Raw genomic sequence first — 25,354 nt, 5'->3', positions numbered from 1 at the left:
GTAATGTTTACTATTGTCAATTCCTGGGTCTGTGTGTGAAATTGTAACAATGCATGTTATACGAGGAAACCAATTTAAAAACATTCATCCCATTTATGCTGATGTAGGGGCAATAATGATACCTAGTGGTCTAGAAAAACTGTGTCTTCCATCCAAGGCCTTGAAGAATAACTCAGTGTTATAATAAAGACCATTTATGCGCCGCATGGTGTTACTACAGTGAACCGCAGCGACACCTGGCGGCCACTTCGCTGTAATAGCGGGAACGAATAAAGTCACGTATTAAATAATTTGACTTAAGGCAATTGTGATAATTTTAGGCACCAATTGCAGATATACTCAAAGACAAGACTTCTGCTTCTGCCAACTGCAAAGAATAACAAGTTAGAAAGTTATCTTAGCATTTAAAACCCATTTTACCTCAGCTTTGAAGCAATGCTCATCTTTGACAGAGATAAAAAAAAAATGTTGCCAAGGCCAACTTACATTTACTGCCTCGACAAACATTCGTTTTACTTTATAATAGTTGAAGGGAACTATTATCTCCGCGCTAGCTTACATCAGTGATGCCTGCTGATGTTGACGTCAATATATAAACTCTAGTGTTATTGATACTTTCTTTTAAAATTACTTTCTTTTTTACAGACTCAAAAATATCGATAACTTGCCAGTTGTCAGTAGAAATTAGTTGATTTATTTGGAGATTTCTTTGAGAGTTTCATTGTTTTTTTCTGTTTTGGTGACCCACATATAACTCTATTTAGATATTTCGTGTTTTTAGGTTATTTCTATAGGATTTCGTTAAAGACAGACCTCCATCTAGTGGTTGTAGTGTTCCATTTACTGAAGAGGTGTCGAGGATAAAATAAAATTGCCTCACTTATTGAGGACAGTGACTAATGCCCTACTCATGTATGTCACTGGATATTACACCGCTGTTTCCATGGCAATTATTTGAAAGCACTATCTTCCTCCAGTTATTTCTGTATCCAGGAAACGGTGCATCCCTGCGTCCAGAACATCTAACCGACAGCATGGTGGGAGGTGGGGGGAATTAAAGTGACACAGCTCGATCATGTTGAAAGTAAAGCGGAACAGCACACAAGGGGGAGTTCTTTCTTTTATGGAAATGACTCACTTGGGATGGAATCTGTCGGTTTTTTCCCATCCTTGAAGGGGAAATAATCAATTCCTGACGCCACTACACACCACAGCTTTGACAGAATCCACGCCAGAGGGCTTTAACTGGATGTTTTTCGTGCCTTTTCCCCCTCGGCTGATATGCACGGATGGATGAGCAGCTGACGCAGGGGGCAGTTCCTTACAAAATGCATTTGCAAAGCGAAGGACCCGAAGGCATCTTGAAATAGAAATTCAAAGCAGGAGGAGGGGAGGAAAGAGAGGGGTTTTAAACGCAGAGCGTCGGTATGCGCGTCCCAGTGTCGGACATGGCCGTGCAGATGACAAGAATGGTCGTCCCTGAAGCACAGGGACCGCTCTCCACGCAAACCCTCCAGAGCCAGACGAAGGGCACCAGAAATAGCGGAATGAGAGGTTGGTGGCTTCTGTTTTCCTCCTCAGCAGCAACAGTCGTCTTTAGCAAAGGCTGTAGATCAGAAATGCAGTGATGACGCATTAAAGGAAATTATAAATAATACCTTCCCTTCAATCATTCATAATGTATGGCGCGGAGGGAATGAGGCAGGATCTGTGCGCTCAGATTACATAACAAACAGCATCCTTTTACAGCTTTAACCAAAACGCATCTACTGTAGGCGTGCAATTTCTGTCCCTGCGCCTACATTAGTTGTGTGCCCTTGCTTGTGTACATTTGTTCTCATTTACAGTCATCATCCACACGAGGATGGATCAGGTGCTATCATGTCCTCATTCCCTTTCCTATAACGTCTGCTTATAATGGCTCTATTATTCACATCTGAGCCCAAGGCCATGAGTCTGTGATTTCCAGAGGAATTTCCAAGCCAAACTCTTTGATTTGATAGTCGTCCTGTCATACTGCTTGTTGTGCGCCATGGAAAGTTAAATCTCAGCTGCATAACTATTTTTATAACCCAATTGCATGTTTGTTTGTTTTTTATTAGACAACCAACAGACAAACAGGCCTGTCTGTTCTGTCCACAGTTCTGCCCAAATCAACACAGCACTTCCACGCACCACTGCAGGTTCGAGCCAACTCTCATAATCATGCGCTTATTGGACATGCATTACATAAATACAATGGATTTTCTGCAGAATCTTATGCCAAAGCTTTGGTTTAAATGTTTGAGAAGCATTGTGTAAAATCTTTATTGTGTCCTTGTGAATAGAAAATATTATGTTTTGGAATTTTAGTGGCTAATGGAACGAATATCGATGAGAAGCTGAGAGCAGCGCGGGAAAGACGAGAGGAGCAACTGAAGTTCCTCGGTATGAGAGCCTCCCGGGGTGCTGCTGATCAGCCTGCAGGGCTGAAGCTCCATCCAAACTCACTCGCCATTTGTCCTCAGCCTTTCGGGAGAAGAACAGGTTGGAGCGGGAGCAGCGGGCCAGGCAGTACTATGAGCAGCAGCTGAAGGAGCGGAAGAGGAAACTCCTGGAGCACCGGCTCAAAGAGGAGAAGAGGCGCGCTGCTGTGGAGGAGAAACGTCGGCAGAGGCTGAAGGAGGAGAAAGTAAGTAGCGGAAAAAGTTGGCATTTTTGTCGAGGGGGGATAGCGACGTGGGTTTAATAACTTTGTTAACATGACAACCTGAACCAAGGAACGATTTGAATCGGCGGTGCGTAAGACAGTGGAGAAGAGCCAGAGAGCCCAACAAAACCAAAACACAAGAGGAAGGAGGCTCTGGAAGGATGGTAAGTGCTGCTTTGTGCTGTTATTTCTCTCTTAATTACTCTCGCTTTGTTTATATAACATACTTACCTGCTGGAATGCCTTATCTTTTGCTTTTGCTGCGCTTGAAACTTTGCACTGATTGATATGCTAGCCCCAGGGCGTTTGCCTCTGACAACATGGGAGAAGAACTTGGTTACTCGCCTCCTTACGCCAACATTCTCTTATCTGGCCAGGAGCAAGAGTGCTGGTTTTCAGTCAGGAGAAGAAGGTACTCTCAGAATGAACCCACTTATGTTTGTATAGTTTGATTTTTAGCTTCTACTGCTGTCGGCTAGCCAGCTCTTTGATCGCTAATGCTGCTCATTTTTGCTTCACTATCCCATCACTGTTTCTGCCATTGGTACATATTTCCATGTCAAAATTCCCACATGGCGCAAATCACTGGTTTAGTTGTGCCTGTTTGTCGCCGCGCAGCTTCATACCACTCCACCACCGACACCACCATCCAAAACCCACCACATCCCTCCGGTTCAGCCCACAAGAGGCCATCTTCCTCACCTAGTCCCATCAGCATCCAGCACAGAAAAACATCTTCCTTTCCCAGCCCCATCAACAGCCAGCACAGAAGACCGCCATCTTCCTCAAGTCCCACCTGCACCCGGCCAAAACTCCCACCAGCCTCTCCTACTCCCATCAACAGCCAGCACAGAAAAGCAACAGTGTCATCTAGCCCCAACAGGAACACCAGTCGGGCAGAGGTGACACATTTGCATTTTGGGGAACAAAATGGTTTTGTTAGATTTTTGGATTTAACCAGACACAAATCAACGGTAGCTTCTTTCTCTTTTCACATTAGGTCAAACCAACAAAACAAGACTCAAAGAAAAAGGACTTAAATGTTGGCTCGGGAGCTTGGTCACCTTCTGCCAGCACGAAGGTCCAGCTGCTTCCAAAAAGCAGGAAAGACTCCTCCTCTCCCAATCGGTACGTGACACCTTTGTACAAAAGCTGCCACCATGGAATCATGATAGTGTCAGCCTTGAGGGGAATAATGTGCTCTCTTTCTCCTGAATGTTAAAGTTCACCACCAAAATCCATCAGGAGCCGCTCAACACCCCCGCAGCAGCTGGAGCTCCCACCCGTCCCCGAGGAGGATGCGTCGGTTTATTCTTCTGCCCTCTCTCCCGGGTCCTCAAGACCTGTCCAGGCTCTGGCTGTTCAGCAAGAGAAGAGGTGGAAGGAGAATCTGTTGGCGAAGCCACGCTCAAACATGCCCAACAATGTGTCAGACGCAGTAAACACAGCTGCACACGGAGGTGGGGAGACGCTCAGTTTGTGCATGCCTCAAACCTTACTGTGCATTTTAAACTTGGATTTGTCTCTTTTCAGGCCCTCTTGAAGTTCCAGCTTCTCCTTCAGCTCCACGCCCTCCTCAGGTCCTTCCTAAGCCTCCCAGAGGTGCTACAAGCCCAGAAGAAGCATCCCGGCTCCTGGCTGAAAGGAGGAGAGAGGCCCGACTGAAGAGGGAGAGAGAGGAGCAGGAGCGCCTCCAAAGAGAGACGGAGGAAAGGTGACAAGCTCGTCCTCGCTCAAAGAGACGCTGCCAGGTCATCATTTTCTAAAATTTACACCATGTCCAGGCAACGTCAGGATGCGCTGGAGCGCAGGAGGGCAGAGGAGCAAGCACGGCAGGAAGCCGAGGCTCAGCGTCTCGTGGAGGAGAAGAGAAGGAGGGACGAGGAGGAGCAGAGACGAGCCGAGGAAGAAAGAGCTCAGGCCGTAATGGAGGCGGCGCTGCTTCAGAAACAGGTGGACCACTCATATTCAAACTTGCCTCCTTCCCTCTCAGACAACCAGGGAGGTAACAGCCTCCCTGTTTGTTTTTTGCCCATATCAGCGTGAGGAGGAACAGGCCAGAGAGAGGGCCAGAGCAGAGCAGCTGAGACAAGAGCGAGAGTTACTGGCGCAGAAGGAGGACGCGGCGCGGCAGGCCAGAAAGAAGGTGAAGTTGGAAAATATTTGACGTAAAACCTTAACGCACCGTGTAACACCAGCGTAAGGAGCGGCACCAATATCAAAGGTACCACCTTATGGAGGAACCGCGGGTTTTCACAAAAGCCTTTTTCTTTTGCAGCGGCTTGAGGAGATCATGCGGAGAACCAGGAGAACAGATTCGGCAGATACGGTGAAGTCTACTGTTCTGATTCTAAAAACGACATCGCCTCTGGGCTCTCATGACGCAAATCTAGAATCCACTGACAAGTATCAGCTCTGCTCCTGAAATCAAACAGCAGGTCCTCGACTAAAGAGATTCATTCTTTTTTTACACAGCGATCTGAATCAGCGAAGGCCTTGCCAAACCCAGCCCAGCCAAAAGAAAACACACAGCCGGTGCACAGTGGGACCATAGAAGACGCCGCCAGGCTGCCGGTGGGGACAAAGACGTCACAGCTGGTGCTGACTAATGAGGAGGACATGGTGCCTGTCGTGGCCTTTAAAGAACGTAGATCCCTGAGGACTCTGACGGGCTTGGAGGAAATCCAGACCCACCAACGGGCAGGTGAGGTGCCGGATCCTCGGATTTCAGATGGTACAAAATGGAAGCCGCTCAGATAACTTTAATGTCTTTGTTCGTCTCCTTGCAGAGGTCATCTGAGTGTTGCAGAGGTCATCCGACCGTTCGAGATGACTCTGGCGTGAAGCAGGGACTTCTCAGCACAGCCCCGCTGCAGCGCGCTGGTACCGCTGATGTGCATGTTAATATTCCTGCCTTGCTGCTCATTTATCGTTGTGTTATCAGTGGCGTAAATATTAGGCAAGGTATTTAGTCATGAATACTCTTGAGAAGAGCAGGTTTCTGGATTAATAATTAGCCCAAAAAACCAGTACATGTAGACAGTGGTTTAGCTGAGATAGTTGCCTCTGAAGTCCTGGGAGTAGCCGTTCCCACAGCACGTTAGCCATACGCTTCTTAGTGATTCCCTATATTACTTGACAGTTGAGCACCTTTTGCTTCCTGAGTGGAACTCAGTTTAAGCTAGCTTCCTATACAATTCCTCATCCTGCTTTCTTAATTGGTGACGTTAAGCAATCTGTTACGTAAAAGCTGCTAAGGAAGTTAGCCTCCAAAGAATTTGCTTCAGTTCCGTGAGTGTTGTTGCCTGAGGCCTTTATTGCACTGACAGTTACTTTGATAATTGTACAATCACTTTTGAAAGCAGATTGTGAGTCAAGGAGTTAGGTGTGTCTGTTATAATAATACAGAAAATACATTTATGATGTATTTGATCTTGTAATTTAACTTCAACTGTTAAAAAAAGTCATATGCCATATTTAATTAAAGTTGATTCTATGCCACATCTCACTCATTTTCCAACCGCAAACATTAAAAATGTGTAGAAACACTAAAAAAAATGTTTAAAAAATTAAAAAATTCATACAGTACATGGGTGTGGACACCCCGACAACAAAATTGCGATCATCAGTTCCATAGAATATGGGTCTGAATCCTCAGAGCTGATGTGTGCGCTGCCCTAGCACCTTCTTGAGCTGTTCCTTGATCTCACTTTTGCCCAAGAGCAGCAAAAACTCTTCATCTACAGGGGAGAATAACAGCACAAAGCAAATGATTGATGATGACTACGATGGTTGATGATAATGCTCAATCAAGACAACAGGTGATTTAGAGACATCCACTCAGAAAAGAGTGTTTTATGGCCGCTCAGGCGACGAGCACCCAGTTGGTTCAATAATTGCTAACCTTTCTTTAGGTTGGCTATTGCAACCATTGCGAGGTGATGGAACTTGACATCTTCCTCCCTGAGAAACAATATCAGGCGGTCCAACACGCTGCTATGATGGGGTTTCAGCAGAAGGACGTTCTCGTCTGGGCGAAGAATCGGAGGGCACGATGACATTGAATACGCATTATAATCATAGAATTTACGACCTCACGTATCACTACCAGTCATTTCCAGCTTGCTGATAATGGCGACGCTGTTGTACGACAGCTGAGGGTTTCGCTGTCCCGACAGCTCCACCAGCCTCCAAACTTGGTCTGATGTTATTTCTGCTGACACGCTACTTTTTAGGACGTCTAAAGAGTGACAAATTGTGGATAAAGCAGATCAGTTCCCGAAAAGATTCATAGCAGAAAATAGACACATTTAAGTCTAATGATATCACTTCTGACCCGAGGTCATTAGTTGATTCAGGTATGACGTCACATGCAGTAAGGTCTCATCTGACTGGGCTGGAGACTGGAGGGCCTCGAGGAGTCCGGATAAACACTGGCTCTCCAGCACTGCCTAAACGACAATGATTGGATTTAGCTTTATTTTAGAGCCTTGGCCTACCTTGGGTATCGTGCACACGTGAACCAAGCATGAACGGCACACAAAGACGAGGGCTGCAGACCAATGTACCTGCTGACCGATGGAAGAGCTGCCCAGTGAAGCCATTATTTCGCAACAGCGTGTGACTATAACAGGACTGGATCTGTTGTGATGAAGAAGCGGAGCCATTTCGTCCAGGATTCCCTCACTCACCAGGACAAACTGGGAATTAAAGCAAGGTTAAATCAATGTTTGCTTGTTACCATTCATACTCGCCTTACTTTGCATCCTGTGACGGGCCGTACATTGTTTGGAGGATGTGCGGACAGGACAGACAGCAGAGACAGAGCTGGCTCTGGAGAAGAGGATTTCATCAAGACTTTCAGAGGCAAAACGCAGTCAAGCTCCATCAGCTGCTCCTGTATAGCAACTGCACACGCACAAAAATGTTTGTGGCCTACTTTTGTCGTCTTTTTGTACATTCTAAATGTTACAGAGAAGGCAAACTTTGAATTTAGTCTTAAATTTAAACCATAACCAGACTGGAGGGCTGATGAATTAGAATTACCATTATGTGAGAGAGTTTGCAGGCATTTGCAGGCTTGGGAAGAATTCTGAAAGAGGGAAGAATGTGTCTGTTATCAAGCATAATTCTGGGTTAGCTTTGATGTGTTCGTGTTCGAAAGTGTCCACGGAGCTAACCCGTTCTACTGAAGAAGACATGAGCGTCAGAAGGGACTTTAACAAAAAGTGACCCCCGATGCTGAGCAACTTTGAGTGATGCTCCTGGAAAGCTGCGATGTTGCAAAGAGCCGAGCAGCTGTAGAACTGAACCTCTGAATCAGAGGACTGCAGCAGAGGCACCAGCACAGGAATAGCTCCTGCTTGACACATGATCCTGGTGGAGCAGCCTGGAGAGAAAAAAGACACATTATTAGGTATTACCGCGTTATTAAACACACACAAGGAGGCTGAGCTATCTTACCTGACTGTGTGAGATGTAAGAGAGCCCATGTTGCGTTCCGCTGGACCCCTGAGCTGTAAGATTTTGCTAAAGCCAACAGTGGCCTCACTCCATCCACCAGGAGAGCCTCTCTTTTTAATTCTGTAGGGGGAAAAAATGGAACTTGTTGAAGCAATTACCGTTATTAATTAATCTTCAGACTCTACACTAACCTGACGAAGCCAGCACGGTGACACAGGCACACGAGTGACACTGAGCAGCGACATCACATGACTGGAACAACTCCAGCATGGGCACCAGCACCCCCATTTCAATGACCGACTCTCGGCACACTAAAAATCAAGTACAGAATCACCCGATAAACCTACTCTGTGGAGCGTAGAAGGTTGTGAGTAAACCCAACAGAGTTTTTAATTGTATTCTTATCTCACCCTTGTTCTTGACCAAGAGGTTGACCAGAGAGAGACAGATGGTCTTCTGCACATCCAGGTCATGCGATAGCAGCAAGGTCATGACTGGCTCCAGGAAATCATCAGGCAAAGAGATTTTCACTGCGACACATATCAGTGTTGCCATGACATATTTGAATGAGGGTTGGTGCTAATTATGTAATCACACAAGAGATAGCCTTCCTATTCTATTTAAACCCAAGAATCTCAACTGCCATTTGTATGCAAAATATGAGGTTTACCTGAAATTACAGCAAGCAGAAGCCCTTTATGAGCTGTTAAGTTTGTTAAAATTAGCAGCCTGGGATAATAAAGTAAAAAATAATAATTGGGATTCATAAATGAAAAAGGTCTCTTGTGTAGCTCTGCGATCCGAGCATGTTGGGACAAAAGGATAAAAATAAAGTTGATAATTTGCACGATGCCCATTGTACACATTAGGGAGCTTATCTCTACTTTGAGTAACATTATCAAAAGGTGTGAAAGATATGGATATAAGGAAGGGTGAGGTGTTGAAGTGTGTTTTTATTGGACTCCTCTACTCACAGTGGAGACTTAGATGTAAATAGCACAAGGCTGCCATCCTTTGTTCTTCAGTGTTTTCAGAGTTTGCAAGTCTGTTCAGGGCCTGCAGATTTTCCCGGTTAAAAAGTTGTGTTTGAGCATCTGACAGAAGAAACATATCATTAAAAAATTCCAGACAGAGTTCTCAAGAATGAATATCACGAGCAATAAGAAGTTTTCCATAGACGCTGTTGACGTAATTTCAGTTCATATTTAACCAGATATCGTAAAGCTTACGCAAAAGTCTTCAAATCACAAAGGCAGTCTGTCTGTATGTTCAATCGTCCACATAATTGGAGACTACAAACAATGAAAGTAAATAGTGACAGCTCTTAAGAGTTCTCACCCAAGAGTTGTACTGGCGCCAGCTCCTGAGTCATTCTTCTGAATACATCCTTCTCAGGTGTAGATCTAAAGCAGCCACACTCACACAGCTCTCTGAAAACCTCCCGGACTTTTTGCTCAACTTCTCTGCAAACTCTCAGCAACCACGTCGTAATTTGTTTCAGCAGTCGGGAGCAACGCTCACAGAATCGCGAGGCCATGGCTACATCTCGACTATCCCGTTTCACTCTGCACACCTGCAGCGTGGAGACACGCCCCCTTGAATCACGTGACCGAAAGGTACATTGCAGGTGGGGACAGTATGTCTTACTCTATTGCACAAAGTTTGACAAAGACGTTATAGAGAAAGGTGACCGAGTTCTTCACAAATATACTATATTTTATTGTGTGCATTGATTTGTCTAGTTTGTTATTTTTGATTTCCTAATCACTATGGAATATTTTAAAAGGTTTACAGTGCCTTGTTTTAATTACATTAAACTGGTATACAATGATAATTTTATAATTTATTCCATGGATCAACGTTATTCAATCAGGTTCAAAAATTAAAAGGCATTTTAAAGGATTGCTTAACATGTAACGGGCCAATCAAATGTTGGATTCTATTCAATCACTGTTAGGTATTTCGTTACGTGACATTTCATTGGTCATTTTCTTTGTTTTTTGTGCAACGTCACTAACATGGCGGCCAGGCCCCGCCTTCACGTTCCACCCATTCCGTGGTTGGCTTGGAAACAGGAGCGTTGTTGACGAGGTTGGGGCATGGCACAATCACTGCTAGTTGCTGACATATAATAACAAATATTATTAGTCGCGAACTTATGTGTTTTGAAGTTTTGAACAAATTTGAGTGAACTGTTGGATTTAAACTAGTTTCTTTATTAAACAATATCAAGTTTTAGCAAGGCTAATGTGCGCGTTTGACCCTGCTAACGGTTGCGATTAGCAAGCTATCGACTAAGCTAACGTAGTGGTGCAGGATCTCTTATTCGTAACAGAATATTGATTCATTAAATCGCCGGTTAGTGGATTATAACCCCTTTTAACTAGAAGTGTTCGAAATGAGCGGAACGATTTACGATTTATCTCGTACGAGTTAAGTATGACACGCAAAACCATGGTAAAAACCCGTTTTTTATTTTTAGCATGAAAAATATCCTCCCAGGAGTACTGTTGTTTTTTGCACGCAGAATGAGATACATACATAAGAATGCCAGCAGGTAAGTTAGCCTTTTGTTTTTTAGAATTTGCTTCTGAATTGTTGGCGATTTCACTGCAGCCAAAACATCATAAGTTCATCAGTAGTTTAATCTTTATACAGGTAATAGTGAACACCGGGTAAAATCCCAGGAAAGATTCAATGAAGTGTTCAACAAATACAGTGATGCACAGAAGAAAAAGAAGGTTAAGAAGAAAAGCGCAGAAACCCAGGAGACTATTGTCGTAAGTGTGTTTAGTGTCTTCAGCATTTGGAAATGTCACATCGACGTGACATGACTTGTACCTTTGAACCACATTTGTAAACAGTTGGGTGCTTTCCTTTCCCCCTTTCCTTCCTTTTAGCTGCAGAATTTAACAAAGAGTCTTAACCTTGAGAAGGACACAGAAGATGATGAGGCCATCCTGCAGAACACGTATCACCCTGAACAGGGCAGCCCTCGCTACTCCAAGAATAAACAAAGAGAGAAGGAAACAGTGGAAAAAATTAACCTCAACAACCAAGAGGACCTCCAGACTTCAAAACCCAAGAGAACCATAAAAAGGGATCTTCCCCCGCTCCCTCCATCCAAGAACTCAAGCCGTGCCCAGGAAGATGTGGAGGTTGTCAATTCCGATTCTGCTGTGGAGAAAACCACTGTCGATCGTGGAAAGGGAGAAAAACAAAAAAGTAAGAAGGGGAAAAACAAGAAACCTGCAGAGGCCAAAGAAGAGAGTCAAGTGTTGGGTTCTGAAGACAGGCTGCAGTATGAATACCTGCAGCAGATTGCAGAAGAAGATGCGAAGACTTTGCAGAAGTCCAAAATCAAGACTGATGAAGAGAGTACTGTCTCTCAGACTATGACTTTAAATAACGATGTTGGGAAGAAGAAGAAGAAGAAGCTCAAAACTTCACAGTCGGACGATGGGTGTGTGTTTTCCAGTACTGCGATATAAACCGTACAAATCTGCATTCTTTGAGCATTACAAAGTAAATTTTAATATATTGTGGTCCAATAGAGAACGAGTAGAAGATGCTGAGCACAGTGCCGATGCTGACAATGAAAATGAACCAAAAGGAAAGAAGAAAAAGAAGAAAAAACACCGTGAGGCCATGAAATCTATGAAATATGTGCACATGTTATGCTAATATTTGCATATGATTGATATTTAATTAAATTAATTTGAATTTCACATTTTCAGTAGAAAATGAAACAAGCAGTGCTGAGCACGAAGAACCATCGAAACCAGAGTTTGACGACAGCCTCGTGCTGGGGGTGTTTGTCCACCGAACGGATCGGCTGAAGAACGACCTCCTGATGTCACACCCGATGGTGAAGATCCACGTTGTTGACGAAAGCACGGGATACTACGTGAAGAAAGAGGACTGGTGAGACTTTACGCTTATTCAGCCTGTGTCCTTCTGACCTGAAAATGAAGTTTCTCTGTTTTTCTTTGTCTCTCGATAGCCATCGGCAAGTCTCCTCATTTTACGAGCATGAGAACGTGGATCACATTCTTCCCATAATGAGTCAACCATTTGATTTCAAGAAAAACAAATCTGTCGTCCCCGAGTGGCAGGAGCAGATCATCTTCAATGAACGCTTTGGTTATTTTGTTGAACAACGTGATGATAGGCCCAAAGTTTTGCTCTTTTTTGAGGTAAGAAAACCAAAATTGGATAGTTTTTCATCAGCGATGCTGTTAATAACTGCCTTAAATGTTTTAAAAAGATCCTGGACTTCATCTCTATGGAGGAGGCAAGAGCCAACGTTGATGTTGACAAGCACGAGCGAGGATTCAGAAAGATTGCGTGGGCGTTCCTTAAGGTATTGTGGTGTGGCCGTACAGAAAGGAAAAGCTGGTTCCTTCAAATAGCTTTATTAATCTGTCCATATTTCCCCCCCGTATCCACCAGATTGTTGGTACAAATGGTGTGCTGAATATTGATAGTAAACTTCGCCTCCAGCTGTATTGTCCTCCACCTCGGCCAAAGAGGCAACCTAAAACAATCGAGGCGTTTGAGTGGTGGAGGATGTACCCCAGGAACAAATACCCATCAACCCTTTATGTTACAGTGAAAGGCATCAAGCTTCCTGAGCATGTAAATTAGCAACTTTATCACTTTAGAATGAATCAACTGTAAGCTTCAGTTATATGTTAAAATGGAAATTATTTGACTATGCAGGTGGACCCCAGTATTCGGTCCATGATGGCGCTGCAGGAGGAGAGAGGAAGCACCTCCTACAGTGAACTGCAACATGAAATCACTAAGAGGAGCTTGACACATTCAATAGACAACCAGCCAGCTGCCTTAAAATGGAGTAGGCTGCCTGGACAGGTAAGAAGAACGTGCAGTTTTTGATTTGATTCTGCAGGATGGACACAGCTAGATTTACGTTGGGGGAGCCTTCGTTACAACCACTAGCCTTAACAGGGCCTTTCTGTCGGAGGTCTGTCGGATTCCTAACAAACCCATGCTGACGTTCCGCGGTGGCCAGCTGGGCTGCCTCACAGTGCTCTTCTCTCATGCTGGGACAATGCTTGCTGCTGCCTGCGCTGACAGAGATTCTTTCCCCGTCGTAGGTAAGTGATGCCTCATCACCAAACCCTGCTGTGGGACTCCTGAGGTCTACATAATTCATTCATAATTCACTCATCATTGTTTCAGTGTATGAGATTCCATCTGGCAGGGTTTTAACTGCCTTCAGCGGCCATCTTAAAGTGGTCTATGATCTCTGCTGGTCCAGTGATGATCACAGCCTTTTGTCTGCCTCATCTGATGGAACTGTCAAGTAAGGTCCTCTTTGCTGCATTCAGTGTTAGTCAGGTTGTGTGTGGTGTCTCCTGTTGGTGAATGAGGTTTTTACTGTCACCGCTAGGGGGCGACGTAGTTAGTCAGTGACGCATCACGTTTTTGCCCCTGATGCTTTAGGAGAACAGATACCATTTCTTCCCTGCAAAACAGTGTTTCCATTCTTTTTCTCATTTTCCAGAGAGTGGAATGTGGAGAGGCTTCTTGAGGCAGCCCAGAAGGTTCTCCCCCATCCTTCATTTGTGTACTGCTCCCAGTATCACCCAACAGCCCAGAACCTGGTACTTACCGGTGGCTATGACACCGTGGTCCGCGTGTGGAGGCTTGATGTTGATGAAGTGAATGGGCAGTTGCTGAAGGAGTTTGAGGGCCACTCCAGTTTCATCAACACCCTCTGTTTTGACGCCGAAGGTATTGAGTTAATCAGTAAATAACAGAAGGTTCCTTGGTGGTTAAAGCTTTCTGTGTTATACATCTCAGACTGGAATCAAGTGTGTTCCAGAGATGCATTTATACTTTAGTAAAACAAGATGCAGTGCTGTGATTTTATGTGGAACTTGGAACATGTCCAAACAAACTTTTAAAGCTTTTGTTGTTTTGATTTTTCATTAGGAAGAAAAATGTTCTCTGCAGACAACACAGGCCTCATCATTGTGTGGAAAACATCTGTGAGCCAGGACCAGCAGCTGGACCCATGTCACCAGTGGTGCATAGACACGGTACGAGATCTAACAATCTGATTTTAAATTCATTTGATTATGTTCTGATAAGACGATGCAGTGAAAACTGCAACACCCGCCCTTCTCAAGTAGGCGTTGATCGGTACTGGGTTCTAAACTGGTTTCTGCTTGTCGAGAGGGATGTTGTGAGTTGGTGTAAATCTGCATGGATGAAATGTAATTAATTCTAAATGTCTTTCCTGTCCAGAAAATTAATGAGAAGGACCTCAGTGGCGTCCCCATCAACACGCTGCAACTCCATCCGAATGGGCGCTACCTGCTCATCCATGCCAAAGACAGTGTCTTGAGGATGATGGATTTGAGATTGTGAGTTTCACTTTCTTTAAAAACACATTTATTTTACTTGCACACTCTTAGCTTACCTCCCAATGGAATTTAGCATGACCATTGTATGTGTTTGATGAGGCAGCCATTTCTCAGTCTAAGTAAGGTGGTAAGATGATGGTTCTTAGAATGAATTAGCCTGAAAATGGTTGATGCCAGGACTGTTTCACTTACATATCTACTCCATCAGCCTGGCTATGAAGAAATACATAGGAGCCACCAACTACAGAGAGAGGATCTGCAGCACTTTCACGCCGTGTGGAAAGTTTATTTTCTCTGGCAGTGAAGACGGGCTGGCGTACGTGTGGAATACAGACACAGGTGAGGGTGAAGACAGAGGTTTGAGAGTATTTTCTCTTTTGAATTAACACCTCTCTTTGTGCAGGTGATGCAGTCGCGGTCTACTCTGAGCTCTGTTATCCTACTGCTCTCCATGGTGTGGCGTTCCACCCTCATGAGAACATGGTTGCCTTCTGTGCCTTTGGCCATCACCAGCCTATCCACACATACCTGTATGACCACAAAGGTGTGTTCAATATCACCGTCTTATTTCAGCCATGTAAAGCCTGGGTCTTTCATCAGTCCTGCTCTACCACAGTGTCCCAGCTGGAGATTCGTGGTATAAAAGGAGCATCAGCTACAACCAAATCAGCCTCTGGAGACTCCAGGACCACCAGAGCGTTACAGGAAACGTCTGCTGCTTCAGCCCTGGATCAGTTTGCCCAAACAACAAGGCTGGCTTTGAAAACGAAGTCTGTTAAGGAGCAGCTGGATTCTGTGCTTGTAAATATCCATCCTGTGGCAGCGCTGTTCTGTTGTATAACCTGTTATACCTGCTGTTATATAATTTACACTCTGCATTTGCTCCTTTGTCACTGATTTTAGGATGCGCATCGGAGAGCTTCATTTTCTGGATATCCTCATGAACAAGGTAGGGAGCATTCGTATGTTAAAAATGTGGATTGAGCTACCAGCATAATATGGAATAATCTATCTCCTGCTGCTGGTGTTTTGCAGACACACTTGGGAGGACTTTGACCTCAGAATCTGGAAGGGTGAGCTTTGAACACACCTTTGTATACATTTGAAAATATGGGTGTTGGTACTTCTGTCCTCACCCTTTTTATTGGGTCCTCTTTGCGACTTGTACTACTTTTAACTTACGTAAGAACTGGTGAATGAATCCCTGACAAAAATAAATCTGTGGCTTTGTGAATTCGGGGAGTATTAAATAAAATAATCAATATATATTTCGATTGGCAAGAAAATGCCTCGTTGTAAAGTAGAAAGTTATTTTGTGTGAGTTTTATTACCAGATTGTCCCGCTGGACACTATCAAGGACTTTCATCTGCAAAGTTTTTAATCATTTCATTGGGAGGTCTACACCAAAGTGGTCGAGGATTTAAAATGGAGTATTCATCTCCTCAGATGGGATTCGGTTCCTCTTTACCTCCGCCATCATTCATGTCACCACACTCCAAGCTGCAGTGGTCCGGCTCCCTGGCGGAGCAGCTTATCCCCCCGGCAACTCTGATCACTCAGAGTGGTGAGTGGCTTGTACAGTTAATCCCTCTGTTATGCATTTATCCAATGAATAGCTTCCCCTGTGGTGCTGGGATGAATCAGGGCTGAATATTTTCGTAGATTATCGTTCTACAGTGTAGAACAGACGTGACCAGAACGTCTCTAAACATGTACACCGTGCACAAAGACAGAGACGGACCACTTGTGGTTTTCACGTGTGTTCGTAAGTCATCTCGCTGGGTTCAGCCCTGTTAAAGCTGCAATGTTGAGACTTTTTTGTCATTTCAGGTGGATTCACTCAAGTCAGCCAGCACATTAAACGGACTTCGTCCCTCAGATTACAGTCGGTGAGTGCGAAGACAGTCTCCTGCCACTATCTTGCAGTCACACCACAACAGAATTAAAAGCCTCACAGATGCATCTAACCACTTGGGGGGGGTGTACTTATCTTGTCCTGTCAGAGCCTTTCTGAGCACCTTTCCTCAGGCGTCCGTCTGGAGACAGACGCTGCCTCTGCTCAGCCACTGGTGAGTCTTTGCTCTGGCAGTGAACCATGTCTGATACTGCATATTCCTGACGCTCACATGCTTATGCCTACCCCCCGCATTGGTCCTCTACTCCAGGTTGTTGCACTCTACGACTACAACGCTAACCGTTCTGATGAGCTCACCGTACGCCGTGGTGACGTCATCCAAGTCTTGTACAAAGACAATGAGAGCTGGTGGTTCGGCCGCCTGACTAACGGGCTGCAGGGATATTTTCTTGCCTCTTATGTAGCTGATCAGAGTAAGCGGGTTATATATTCCTCTAAAACACCCACTTACAAAATTTACTAATTTAAAATATTTGATTCTTTGTCATATTATAGGAGATTTCAGTGAGGAGAAAAATGAGTCTGTGGACACACATGCAGCCTTGCCTGATCAGACACCTACAAGGGTAAGGTTTTAATGTTTTAAAGGGATATAATTACATGCTTTCTCTCATTCCTCCTGTCATTTTATTTCTGTACTTTTTTAAGGTATCAGCTACAGCAAGTTTCTCCGCAGACCTCAAGTCTGACAACGATCCTGAGGCGACCGACGCCAGGTTAGCAGCAGTTTCTTCCCTGTTGGGTAAATTCATTCTATTTAAAGAAAAATAGACTGCAAACTGTGGTTTTCCCACAGAGCAAGGCGGAGAAAGAAGGTAACACAGTCAAGCATCCCCCCAGCTCCAGAGGCAGAGCTAACCAGGACCAGGAGGAGAGCTACATCCACACCCAGACCCCTCCCCAGAAGGCCAATGGGCCAGACCAACAACGCCTTTGAACCCGATACCTAAATATTCAAGAAGGCTTACACCTTTTATACTAAATACAATAATGTAATGCCGGCAGTTATTTTTATATTTAAAGTCTGTCCATATTTATTTTAAATACATTAACTTCTTCAATCTGCTAAAATTGTTCATTTCTATGAATCATATTTTATTATGGACTAAAACATTTAAATACACTTGCCATATCCATGCACCTGCTAGACTCATTGTTGGAATTACTGCTTTATTACTGTTCATTGCTTTATTTATATCGAGTTATTTGTCAACATAGGTATAACAAACCTGTTTGTAAATGCAGAATTTGACATCCATATTATGTAAGTAAAGTACTCCTTTTAAACACATTTAATGTTTTCTTTTGCATTAGTAAGAAAGTCTATAAAGAAAATGTGACAAAATGTATACAAATATTAATTGCACTAAAAAGTCACAAATATCTGCATTACAAGGTCATACCCCTCTGTTTCACATTAATTTACATTCACTTTAGTGATACATGTAAATGTCACCAGATTATGATTAAATTCATCCTGAGTAAATAGTACGTGATGTACCGTATAAAAATAAATCACCACTGGTTTGATTTTCAGGCTGTTAGGCAGCACATCCTCTCAACGTTTTATAAAAGAACTTTACAAGAAAAGAAAATCAAACAAATCCACACGCAGGAAAAAAGGAGTGTGTTTTTGGACGTATGGAAGCTGGGAGGACTGACGCTGCTGCAGCCTTCAGCCTGCTGACAGGAGAGCCGTGGTTTCGTCTGTCTGCCTGTCGCCCGTAGCTCGCCGATCACTTGGAAAAAAACACAAACCATAAATCAGTGTTTTGCCCAGCCCTGTGTTGCAGGATTCATATATACATTTTCCATTAATATCCAAATGTACGTATTTTATTACCGTAATTTCCGGACTATAAGATGCTACTTTTTTCCTACACTTTAAACACTGCGGCTTATTCTACGGTGCGGCTTATTTATGTTTTTTTTCGTGGCGCACTATCACAACTATTGTGAATCAGTCATTTTTACTAACCCTCATCAACATGGAAAACACTAGAAGAAAAGCATATGATGCGACTTTTAAGTTAAAAGCGATCACTCTGGCGGTTGAAGAAGGAAATCGAGCTGCCATGCGTAATCTTGGCATACATTACGGTAATCAATGGCGAGAAGGTGGAGACGCCCGCCTGAAGAACTGATCCAAAGCAAAAAGATGACAAAAGCTTTTAGGCGTAAACATCGCAGGTGGCCCGAGCTTCAAAACGTTCTGGAAGACTGGGTCAATACACAGAGAGCAGGCGGCCGCGGTGTTTCCGCTGTACAAATCAGACGGAAGGCAAAAGCAATCGCCACCGCCATGAAAATAGAGATTTTAGAGGTGGGCCATCGGGGAGTTTTAGATTGTTCATTGTTTGAGTAAAAAAGCATAAACAACGTAATTTGTGTGTAGCTGATACAAACGTATATTTCAAGGTAGCTGCATTACAGACACCGTTAGAAAAAAAAGCATTTACCGGTACAATATATTTGTTTATGCTGCTAAGCGGATGAAATTAAAAGTTAAAAAATCCTGACATGATAAAAATTGGATTTAAGGTCTCTGTATGAACATACAAGTGAAAAGAGTGGCTGTTGTTTCTTACCTGTCTGTCACTCGTCAGTGACTCGTCTCTTACGGTAATAAAAACATATACGGTACTGAATGTTTGCGGTCTAATTTTTCATATTACTACGTGGGATACCTGCGGCTTAAAATCCGGTGCGGCTTGTATAAGTACAAAATTGATTTTCTTTCTAAAATTAGATTATGCGGCTTATAATCAGGTGCGCTCTGTAGTCCAGAAATTACGGTAAGTAAGTTTACCTTCGTTCCTGCGGCTGTTGATAGAAGTAACACACGGCGAGGAAAAAGGCCTGAGGAGAGTTCAGATGGTTTTCTCTATCAGTCTCATATAAAGCATGTGTAAACCCTCATATTATCTCTATCCAACTGGTGATACTTCAGTACTTTGACCACTGCCTCAATCATATGTGTGAATAAATAACTACATTACCTTTCACCATATACTTTTTGACACAGTGACTATCAGCTACAACCTGGAATATCCGTAATGGAACGGAGAGAAGCCTACTCACCCCTAAAAAGGCCAAGCTTCCTTGGACTACAGCTGCCCACTGGAAGTTCAGGTTTTGTGTGATAAGCGCCCCCACTGTTGGTCCATAAAACATCCTTCAAGAACAAACAGATACACCCTGAATGTCAATTTAATGTGTGTGTGTCTTTTATATAACTATTATTGAAGTTAGTAAGTGTTTACCCCAGGGACCAAAACGCCCCAAAGAGTCCAGACACCATTCCAAGAGTGCTTAATCCCTCCTCATATCCAAGGTCACTGCAAAGGAGGCAAAAAAAATAAGTTGGTCATCTCCTTGCCTTTTACGCCTTTTGACTGGAAAGTCAAGAAGGTGTAAAAACACTCACTATGCACATGTGATGATCTCGGGGAATGTTGGGATTGCTGTCATGCCCAGAGAAAACCCAATTATAGCGAGCATGAGGACCAGCAACCACAGATGACTACATGGTAAACATAAAAGGTACGTGAGTATTTTTATATAGTCCTTTTGTCTTTATATTCAGTAAGATTTGAGGTTCTAAAAACAGGCAACACTTGTAAATCGTTTACACTGAAAGACATTCAAGTCATGTAAAATTCACCTGGAAATGTTAAAGAAAGGTGCCGGACCAAGAAACCAGAAGCCAATCCCTGTGGCGGTTCCACCTATCACCATGAACCAGCTCCTGGTGACCTGAAGGACACGACACACACAGTGTTCAGCCGGCGGTAACAACACGAAGGAAGGATCCAGATATGCTGCTACGCTCACCGGGTATTTGTCAGCGAAGTAGCCCAACAGGGGTGAGGCCAGACAGTACGGTAAGGACAAACCCACCATGATGAGCCCCACGTAGCCAGGAGAGAGACCGAACTACACCAGGACCAAGAGGGGCAAAGGTCACGTGAGGAACAAAAACAGTCAGGAGATCTTCAGAAGATGGAATTTTACCGTATCGATAGCAAACAGGGACAACGTGGCGTCCAAAAAGCCCAAACCTGCACTGAGCGTGAATGTCACGTAACAGAGCAGAACTATTTTCGTCTTCATGAGGAGTTTTAAGAAGGAATCCTTCGAGGGTTCGGCTTCTGCTCGGGGCAGAGCAGAACAGCTGACGGTAAAGAGGCGGCCAAAACACGTGAATATAAACAAGCCAGAGATTAAATATTCAGCCATTACCGATGACCGGCAAGACGTATATATTGAAAGGAACCATGACCAAGAGGAAACATCCCAGAAGCATAAACGGGACTTCGTATCCAAAAGACTGGTAGAACCAGCCTCCGACTGGCGGCCCCATAATAAGACCAAGTCCTGCAAAAATCTCTAAACTACCCTAAAGAGAGAGAAAGAGGAGATTAGTTCATTAGTTGGTGTTTAGGTTCTAATAATGGGACAAACAAAAAAGCAATAACACAGCCCTCCCTCCCGTGACCAGCAACCCTCCCAGCACACAACGCTCGTCTGGACTCACCATAACAGTGGCCACATTGTTGGGGAATATTTTCACCACTATGGTGAAAGACGAGGTCATAGCAGCAGCAAAACCCACAGCATCCACAGACCTCACTATGAAGCACAGGCTGATGAAGGTGGCCCCCGCTGGAACCCGGTTCAGCAATCTGCAGCCGGTCGACCAACAAGCACGATAAGCAATCTGTGCATTGACCAGGCGTTGGGACGCGGTGCCAACTGAAGCAGACGTAGAGGGTTTTTGGCTTACCCGAACAGAATGGTGCAGACGGACGACACAAAAAGGCCCATCACCAGCATGAACTTCGTGCCGATCTGGACTATCTGACAGCAGCAACAGACAGAACCAACATCAGCCTGCAATTAACGCTAAAGCTAACGACCCCATTGAGAATCGTATACTTACATAATTTCCCAGAATTGGTGCACTAATCAAGTAGCAGATCGCGTAGCAGCCGAAAATGAGGCCGATGACGGTCTGACTCACTCCTTTCTTCACGGCCTGTATAGAAGTATGTTAATGGGATGTAGTGTTTGGCCCCAAAGGTGTGTTTCATGCTTCCAGGAGAAGCTGCTGATTACCTCTAGGTTCCTTTCAGGCAGACGCAACAAACCTGCCCCCCAAAAAACATTAAACTATCAAGTATTGATGATCGGAGCCTCAACCTTTGATTTCTAATTAATAAACAATACACACTGAGTTTTTTATTCAGCGGTTTGGAGGGTGGGTTTCCTCGTGGCTATCATGTGATTATTGATCCCACAAAGAAAACAGTCTGATAGTGGGGGTGATAACGGCGATGTCAAGAGTAATGGAGTGTCCACATGACTACATCATCTGTTTGTGCCTATCTGCAGTAGTGCATGTTCTCTGGCTCCCTCCATTGCGAAGAAGAAACAAAAGTGCTTGAATCATATGGTGAGGGACCCTCTTCAAGTCAACTCAAGGTCAAAAGGTCAGACAGGGGTGCATGTGAGATACAACAAGAGTAACGCCATTGTCTCTCCAAAAAAAAGGTGTTTTTGTGCCAGCATAGTCTAAGGAATTCCCAGCATGTTGAGCGAGTGATTAAAGAACTGGTCACGTGGTATCCGAGCCCGCGAACCATTAGGTGAGTTCGGCGGGTTATTGGAGCCTACCTCATTAGGGAAAAACGGGCCCAATATCGAGTAGCAGATCATCGAACTGAAGTTGACGGACGCGATCGATATTAGGGTGAGAATCTGCCGTTTCGTCATCCTCTGCGGAGGCTCCGGAGTCTCTCCTGGTGCGTCATTCTCTGCGATCAAAAACGGAAACAAAAGTGACCGAGAGTTTCTGGGGGGAGGTCCGAGTCCGAGTTTAACGTGACATAAAGTACCGAGACGTGTCTCTAACGGCAGAATCTGAAGTTTAGTAAGTCACCAACCTGTTGGCTGAAGCTCTGGGTGAGGGTCCATTTTCAGTTTTCACGGTTTCTTAATAGAAGATTATCAATCCAGACGGAAACATATTAGCAGCGCGCAATTAATTCAGGAATTATACCACTCCTGGCTGACCGTCCGACGACCTTACACCGCTGTCAACCTCGGAGAACTACCTGGTAATTCCTGGGTGCGAACGCTTCTACCTCCATGCTCATTAGCGTCAGCGCATAAAGTCCAAATTCCATTGATTTTCAAAATAAATAGCACGACGCGGTGTAACACAATTCGGCTAAACTTTAGGAGACAGCTCTAAAGAGAACTCAATTTAATTTGTTCTCCTTTCAAGTAGTTTTGCAGGACCAAAATAATTCACCTTATTTGAGAGTCGTTTTTCCCTCGGATCAGTAAATTTATCGCAAATAATTTAATGTGCTTACTTTTCAACTAGAAAATAAATGAATGAGGCACTGAGTAAAAGAGCCAAACTGTCACGAATACTTGGCTCAAGGTAGCCATGACATAAAATGGGGAGACCAAAGAGGACGATTTCCAACCCAAAATAATGTTTATTAAAGAACCAAGTGGAATATAAAAAGGAAAAGTCCAAACTCCTGCGGCCGTCAGGCTACGGAACATGACAAGCTCAGGGCTCAGCTGACGAACTCCACTGCAGCACACCAGATAGGACAAGAGGCTTCTCCTCAGACGCTCTCCAGACAGGTCTTTATACCTGAACCTGTCAGGCAGCCAATCCCAGCAGATTGGCCACAGGTGAGCAGGTGAACATGCTGGGTCGACTGGAAACGCTTGGCACTCCCCCTGCAGGTCAGCCAGGGAATTGCCCCTCCAGCCAGCCCCGACAACAGTGAGGCATGACAGAGCCGTCACAAAACTCAGAATGAAACAAAACCATTTAAACAATTTATTTTAATGGGTTTTGGCCAGCATATGTGCCCTTTTAAATCTATGGCCATAAATATTTTGCTGTTTCACAGAAAAAAACCAAAGACAAAAACAAATATTGATTAAGCAGTATTACTAATACACATCCTTAAAAGCTGCATTCCATGAACTCTTTTGAACTGTGAAATTAATGTTCCACATTAACTGATTTTTTAAAAGAATACATTTTGAATTACCCCTCTTGGGCTACCACCTTATCGTGGTGGAGGGGTTTGCGTGTCCCAATGATCCTAGGAGCTCCGTTGTCTGGGGCTTTATGCCCCTGGTAGGGACATCCATGGCAAACAAGTCCTAGGTGAGGGACCAGACAAAGCGTAGCCCAAGACCCCCTTATGACGTTGGCGAGCGCCTGGTGGCCGGACCTCTGCCCATGGAGTCCGGCCGGGCACAGCCCGAAGAGGCTCCGGGTGGTGTGCTCACCACCCGGAGGAGGGACCAAGGGGGTCGGGTGCATTGTGTGTTGGGTAGCGGCCGAAGGCAGGGCCCTTGGCTGTCTGATCCCCGGCTGCATAAACTGGCTCTAGGGACATGGAATGTCACCTCTCTGGTGGGAAAGGAGCCTGAGCTGGTGCACGAGGTTGAGAAGTTCCGACTAGATATAGTTGGCCTCACCTCGACGCACAGCAAGGGCTCTGGAACCAATCTTCTCGAGAGGGGACTCTCTACCACTCTGGAGTTGCCGATGGTGAGAGGCAACGGGCAGGGGTGGCAATTCTCGTTGCTCCCCAGCTCAGTTCTTATATATTGGAGTTTACCCCGGTGAATGAGAGGGTAGCCTCCCTTCGCCTTCGGGTGGGGGGACGGATCCTGACTGTTGTTTGTGCCTATGGTCCAAGCAGCAGTTCAGCTTATCCACCCTTTTTGGAGTCCTTAGAGCACATCTGTCAAACTCATTCCTTGAGGGCCACGATCCTGCCGGGTTTTCTGTCCTACCAGGCTGAAAATGCATTCAGTGGGATAAAAAACCTGGCAGGATCGTGGCCCTCGAGGACTGAGTTTGACACACAGGGTGGATAAGCTGAACTGCTGCTTGGACCATAGGCACAAACAACAGTCAGGAGTGCTCCCTCTGGGGGCTCCCTCGTCCTCCTGGGTGACTTCAATGCTCACGTTGGCAACGACAGTGTGACCTGGAGAGGTGTGATTGGGAAGAAGGCCCCCCCCCGATCTGAACCCGAATGGTGTTTTGTTATTGGACTTCTGTGCTCGTCTCAGATTGTCCATAACAAACACTTTGTTCAGGCATAAAGGCGTCCACATGTGCACTTGGCACCAGGATGCCTTAGGCCACAGATTGATGATCGATTTTGTGGTCGTGTCATTGGATTTGCAGCCACATGTTCTGGACACTCGGGTGAAGAGAGGGGTGGAGCTGTCAACTGATCACCACCTGGTGGTGAGTTGGCTCCGATGGTGGGGAAGGATGCCGGACAGACCCGGCCGACCCAAACGTATTGTGAGGGTCTGCTGGGAACGCCTGGCAGAGTCTCCCGTCAGAAGGAGTTTCAACTCACATCTCCGGGAGAGCTTTGACCCTGTACCGGGAGGGTGGGGGACATTGAGTCCAAGTGGACCATGTTCCGTGCCTCCATTGTTGAGGCGGCTGACTGGTGCTGTGGCTGCAAGGTGGTTGGTGCGTGTTGTGGCGGCAATGCCCGAAACCGCTGGTGGACACTAGCGGTGAGGGATGCCGTCAGGCTGAAGAAGAAGTCGTATCGGGCCTTACTGGCCTGTGGGACTCCTGAGGCAGCAGATACTGTAGGTACCAGCAGGCCAAGCGGAGTGCAGCTACGGCGGTTGCCAAGGCAAAGACCCGGGCATGGGAAGAGTTTGGTGAGGCCATGGAGAACGACTTCCGGACGGCTTCAAAAAGGTTCTGGACCACCATCTGGCGTCTGAGGAAGGGGAAGCAGTGCACTGTCAACACTGTGTGTAGTGGCGATGGTGTGCTGCTGACCTCAACTCGGGATGTTGTGGATCAGTGG

At 45.0% G+C, this 25,354-nt stretch overlaps 4 protein-coding genes across 12 annotated transcripts; 2 read left to right on the top strand and 2 right to left on the bottom strand.

The window, feature by feature from the left end:
* Nucleotides 1-1,058: 1,058 nt before the first annotated feature.
* Nucleotides 1,059-6,190, top strand: map7a (microtubule-associated protein 7a). 3 transcript variants are annotated; one of them, XM_029829634.1, is made up of 15 exons: nucleotides 1,060-1,554; nucleotides 2,103-2,183; nucleotides 2,353-2,427; nucleotides 2,508-2,671; nucleotides 2,760-2,853; nucleotides 2,985-3,101; nucleotides 3,308-3,591; nucleotides 3,690-3,817; nucleotides 3,914-4,149; nucleotides 4,223-4,403; nucleotides 4,474-4,642; nucleotides 4,731-4,835; nucleotides 4,968-5,018; nucleotides 5,165-5,393; nucleotides 5,479-6,190. In XM_029829634.1, the coding sequence occupies exons 1-15, from the start codon at nucleotides 1,428-1,430 to the stop codon at nucleotides 5,487-5,489; spliced, it is 2,052 nt and encodes a 683-aa protein (XP_029685494.1). In that variant the 5' UTR covers nucleotides 1,060-1,427; the 3' UTR covers nucleotides 5,490-6,190. The 3 variants fall into 3 exon arrangements, with proteins under 3 accessions (XP_029685498.1, XP_029685494.1, XP_029685486.1); XM_029829626.1 differs by having other exon boundaries at nucleotides 3,284-3,591; XM_029829638.1 differs by lacking the exon at nucleotides 2,985-3,101 and having other exon boundaries at nucleotides 1,059-1,554.
* LOC105417830 (vacuolar protein 8-like) lies at nucleotides 5,986-9,758 on the bottom strand. Of its 4 annotated transcripts, none has more exons than XM_011613883.2 (13): nucleotides 9,491-9,758; nucleotides 9,127-9,246; nucleotides 8,563-8,682; nucleotides 8,344-8,463; nucleotides 8,153-8,272; nucleotides 7,870-8,078; nucleotides 7,736-7,781; nucleotides 7,449-7,597; nucleotides 7,258-7,389; nucleotides 7,026-7,140; nucleotides 6,798-6,929; nucleotides 6,594-6,719; nucleotides 5,986-6,429 (listed from the first exon to the last, which is right to left on the bottom strand). In XM_011613883.2, exons 1-13 carry the CDS (start codon nucleotides 9,687-9,689, stop codon nucleotides 6,344-6,346), a joined length of 1,674 nt encoding a protein of 557 aa, XP_011612185.2. In that variant the 5' UTR covers nucleotides 9,690-9,758; the 3' UTR covers nucleotides 5,986-6,343. The 4 variants fall into 4 exon arrangements, with proteins under 4 accessions (XP_011612185.2, XP_011612189.2, XP_029685625.1 ...); XM_011613887.2 differs by having other exon boundaries at nucleotides 7,473-7,597; XM_029829765.1 differs by having other exon boundaries at nucleotides 7,449-7,522.
* A 420-nt stretch (nucleotides 9,759-10,178) lies between these two features.
* On the top strand, nucleotides 10,179-17,752 carry ahi1 (Abelson helper integration site 1). 3 transcript variants are annotated; one of them, XM_011613865.2, is made up of 27 exons: nucleotides 10,179-10,243; nucleotides 10,635-10,709; nucleotides 10,811-10,932; nucleotides 11,053-11,615; nucleotides 11,707-11,792; nucleotides 11,890-12,076; nucleotides 12,156-12,348; nucleotides 12,420-12,515; nucleotides 12,605-12,790; nucleotides 12,875-13,027; nucleotides 13,140-13,272; nucleotides 13,358-13,481; nucleotides 13,683-13,912; nucleotides 14,114-14,220; nucleotides 14,429-14,547; nucleotides 14,756-14,886; nucleotides 14,951-15,091; nucleotides 15,164-15,348; nucleotides 15,451-15,496; nucleotides 15,583-15,620; nucleotides 15,995-16,112; nucleotides 16,379-16,437; nucleotides 16,552-16,617; nucleotides 16,714-16,876; nucleotides 16,959-17,029; nucleotides 17,112-17,179; nucleotides 17,260-17,752. In XM_011613865.2, the coding sequence occupies exons 2-27, from the start codon at nucleotides 10,700-10,702 to the stop codon at nucleotides 17,411-17,413; spliced, it is 3,549 nt and encodes a 1,182-aa protein (XP_011612167.2). In that variant the 5' UTR covers nucleotides 10,179-10,243; nucleotides 10,635-10,699; the 3' UTR covers nucleotides 17,414-17,752. The 3 variants fall into 3 exon arrangements, with proteins under 3 accessions (XP_011612167.2, XP_029685129.1, XP_011612159.2); XM_029829269.1 differs by having other exon boundaries at nucleotides 10,204-10,709; nucleotides 11,893-12,076; XM_011613857.2 differs by having other exon boundaries at nucleotides 10,204-10,709.
* Nucleotides 17,637-22,745, bottom strand: LOC101076335 (MFS-type transporter SLC18B1-like). Of its 2 annotated transcripts, none has more exons than XR_003886657.1 (14): nucleotides 22,409-22,745; nucleotides 22,140-22,279; nucleotides 21,406-21,501; nucleotides 21,250-21,323; nucleotides 21,001-21,148; nucleotides 20,706-20,862; nucleotides 20,478-20,614; nucleotides 20,298-20,399; nucleotides 20,128-20,219; nucleotides 19,891-19,986; nucleotides 19,727-19,801; nucleotides 19,545-19,661; nucleotides 19,273-19,322; nucleotides 17,637-18,202 (listed from the first exon to the last, which is right to left on the bottom strand). XR_003886657.1 is itself a non-coding variant. In XM_003962261.3 (14 exons), exons 1-14 carry the CDS (start codon nucleotides 22,437-22,439, stop codon nucleotides 18,139-18,141), a joined length of 1,356 nt encoding a protein of 451 aa, XP_003962310.3. In that variant the 5' UTR covers nucleotides 22,440-22,743; the 3' UTR covers nucleotides 17,637-18,138. The 2 variants fall into 2 exon arrangements, 1 of the variants encoding a protein (XP_003962310.3); XM_003962261.3 differs by having other exon boundaries at nucleotides 19,545-19,638; nucleotides 22,409-22,743.
* Nucleotides 22,746-25,354: the final 2,609 nt, after the last annotated feature.

Source organism: Takifugu rubripes, chromosome 2 (genome assembly GCF_901000725.2).
Source record: "Takifugu rubripes chromosome 2, fTakRub1.2, whole genome shotgun sequence".
NCBI lineage: Eukaryota > Metazoa > Chordata > Actinopteri > Tetraodontiformes > Tetraodontidae > Takifugu > Takifugu rubripes.
Note: the sequence above shows the minus strand (reverse complement) of the source record. Positions and strands in the feature narration are given on the sequence as shown.

What these genes read in the sequence shown, in the direction of transcription:
- map7a (XM_029829626.1), top strand. Translation starts at nt 1,428, where the DNA reads ATGCGCGTCCCAGTGTCGGACATGGCCGTGCAGATGACAAGAATGGTC. An exon ending in GGAGCAACTGAAGTTCCTCG is followed by an intron (nt 2,428 to 2,507) that starts GTATGAGAGCCT and finishes ATTTGTCCTCAG; the next exon opens with CCTTTCGGGAGAAGAACAGG. An exon ending in CGGCGCTGCTTCAGAAACAG is followed by an intron (nt 4,643 to 4,730) that starts GTGGACCACTCA and finishes TGCCCATATCAG; the next exon opens with CGTGAGGAGGAACAGGCCAG.
- LOC105417830 (XM_011613883.2), bottom strand. Translation starts at nt 9,689, where the DNA reads ATGGCCTCGCGATTCTGTGAGCGTTGCTCCCGACTGCTGAAACAAATT. An exon ending in CCTCTTGGTCAAGAACAAGG is followed by an intron (nt 8,464 to 8,562) that starts GTGAGATAAGAA and finishes CTTGATTTTTAG; the next exon opens with TGTGCCGAGAGTCGGTCATT. An exon ending in GGCCCGTCACAGGATGCAAA is followed by an intron (nt 7,390 to 7,448) that starts GTAAGGCGAGTA and finishes TTTAATTCCCAG; the next exon opens with TTTGTCCTGGTGAGTGAGGG.
- ahi1 (XM_011613865.2), top strand. An exon ending in GAAAAAGAAGAAAAAACACC is followed by an intron (nt 11,793 to 11,889) that starts GTGAGGCCATGA and finishes TCACATTTTCAG; the next exon opens with TAGAAAATGAAACAAGCAGT. An exon ending in TGGATATCCTCATGAACAAG is followed by an intron (nt 15,497 to 15,582) that starts GTAGGGAGCATT and finishes GGTGTTTTGCAG; the next exon opens with ACACACTTGGGAGGACTTTG.
- LOC101076335 (XM_003962261.3), bottom strand. Translation starts at nt 22,439, where the DNA reads ATGGACCCTCACCCAGAGCTTCAGCCAACAG. An exon ending in GAAGCTTGGCCTTTTTAGGG is followed by an intron (nt 19,323 to 19,544) that starts GTGAGTAGGCTT and finishes AACTCTCCTCAG; the next exon opens with GCCTTTTTCCTCGCCGTGTG. An exon ending in CAACAGCCGCAGGAACGAAG is followed by an intron (nt 18,203 to 19,272) that starts GTAAACTTACTT and finishes TTTTTTTCCAAG; the next exon opens with TGATCGGCGAGCTACGGGCG.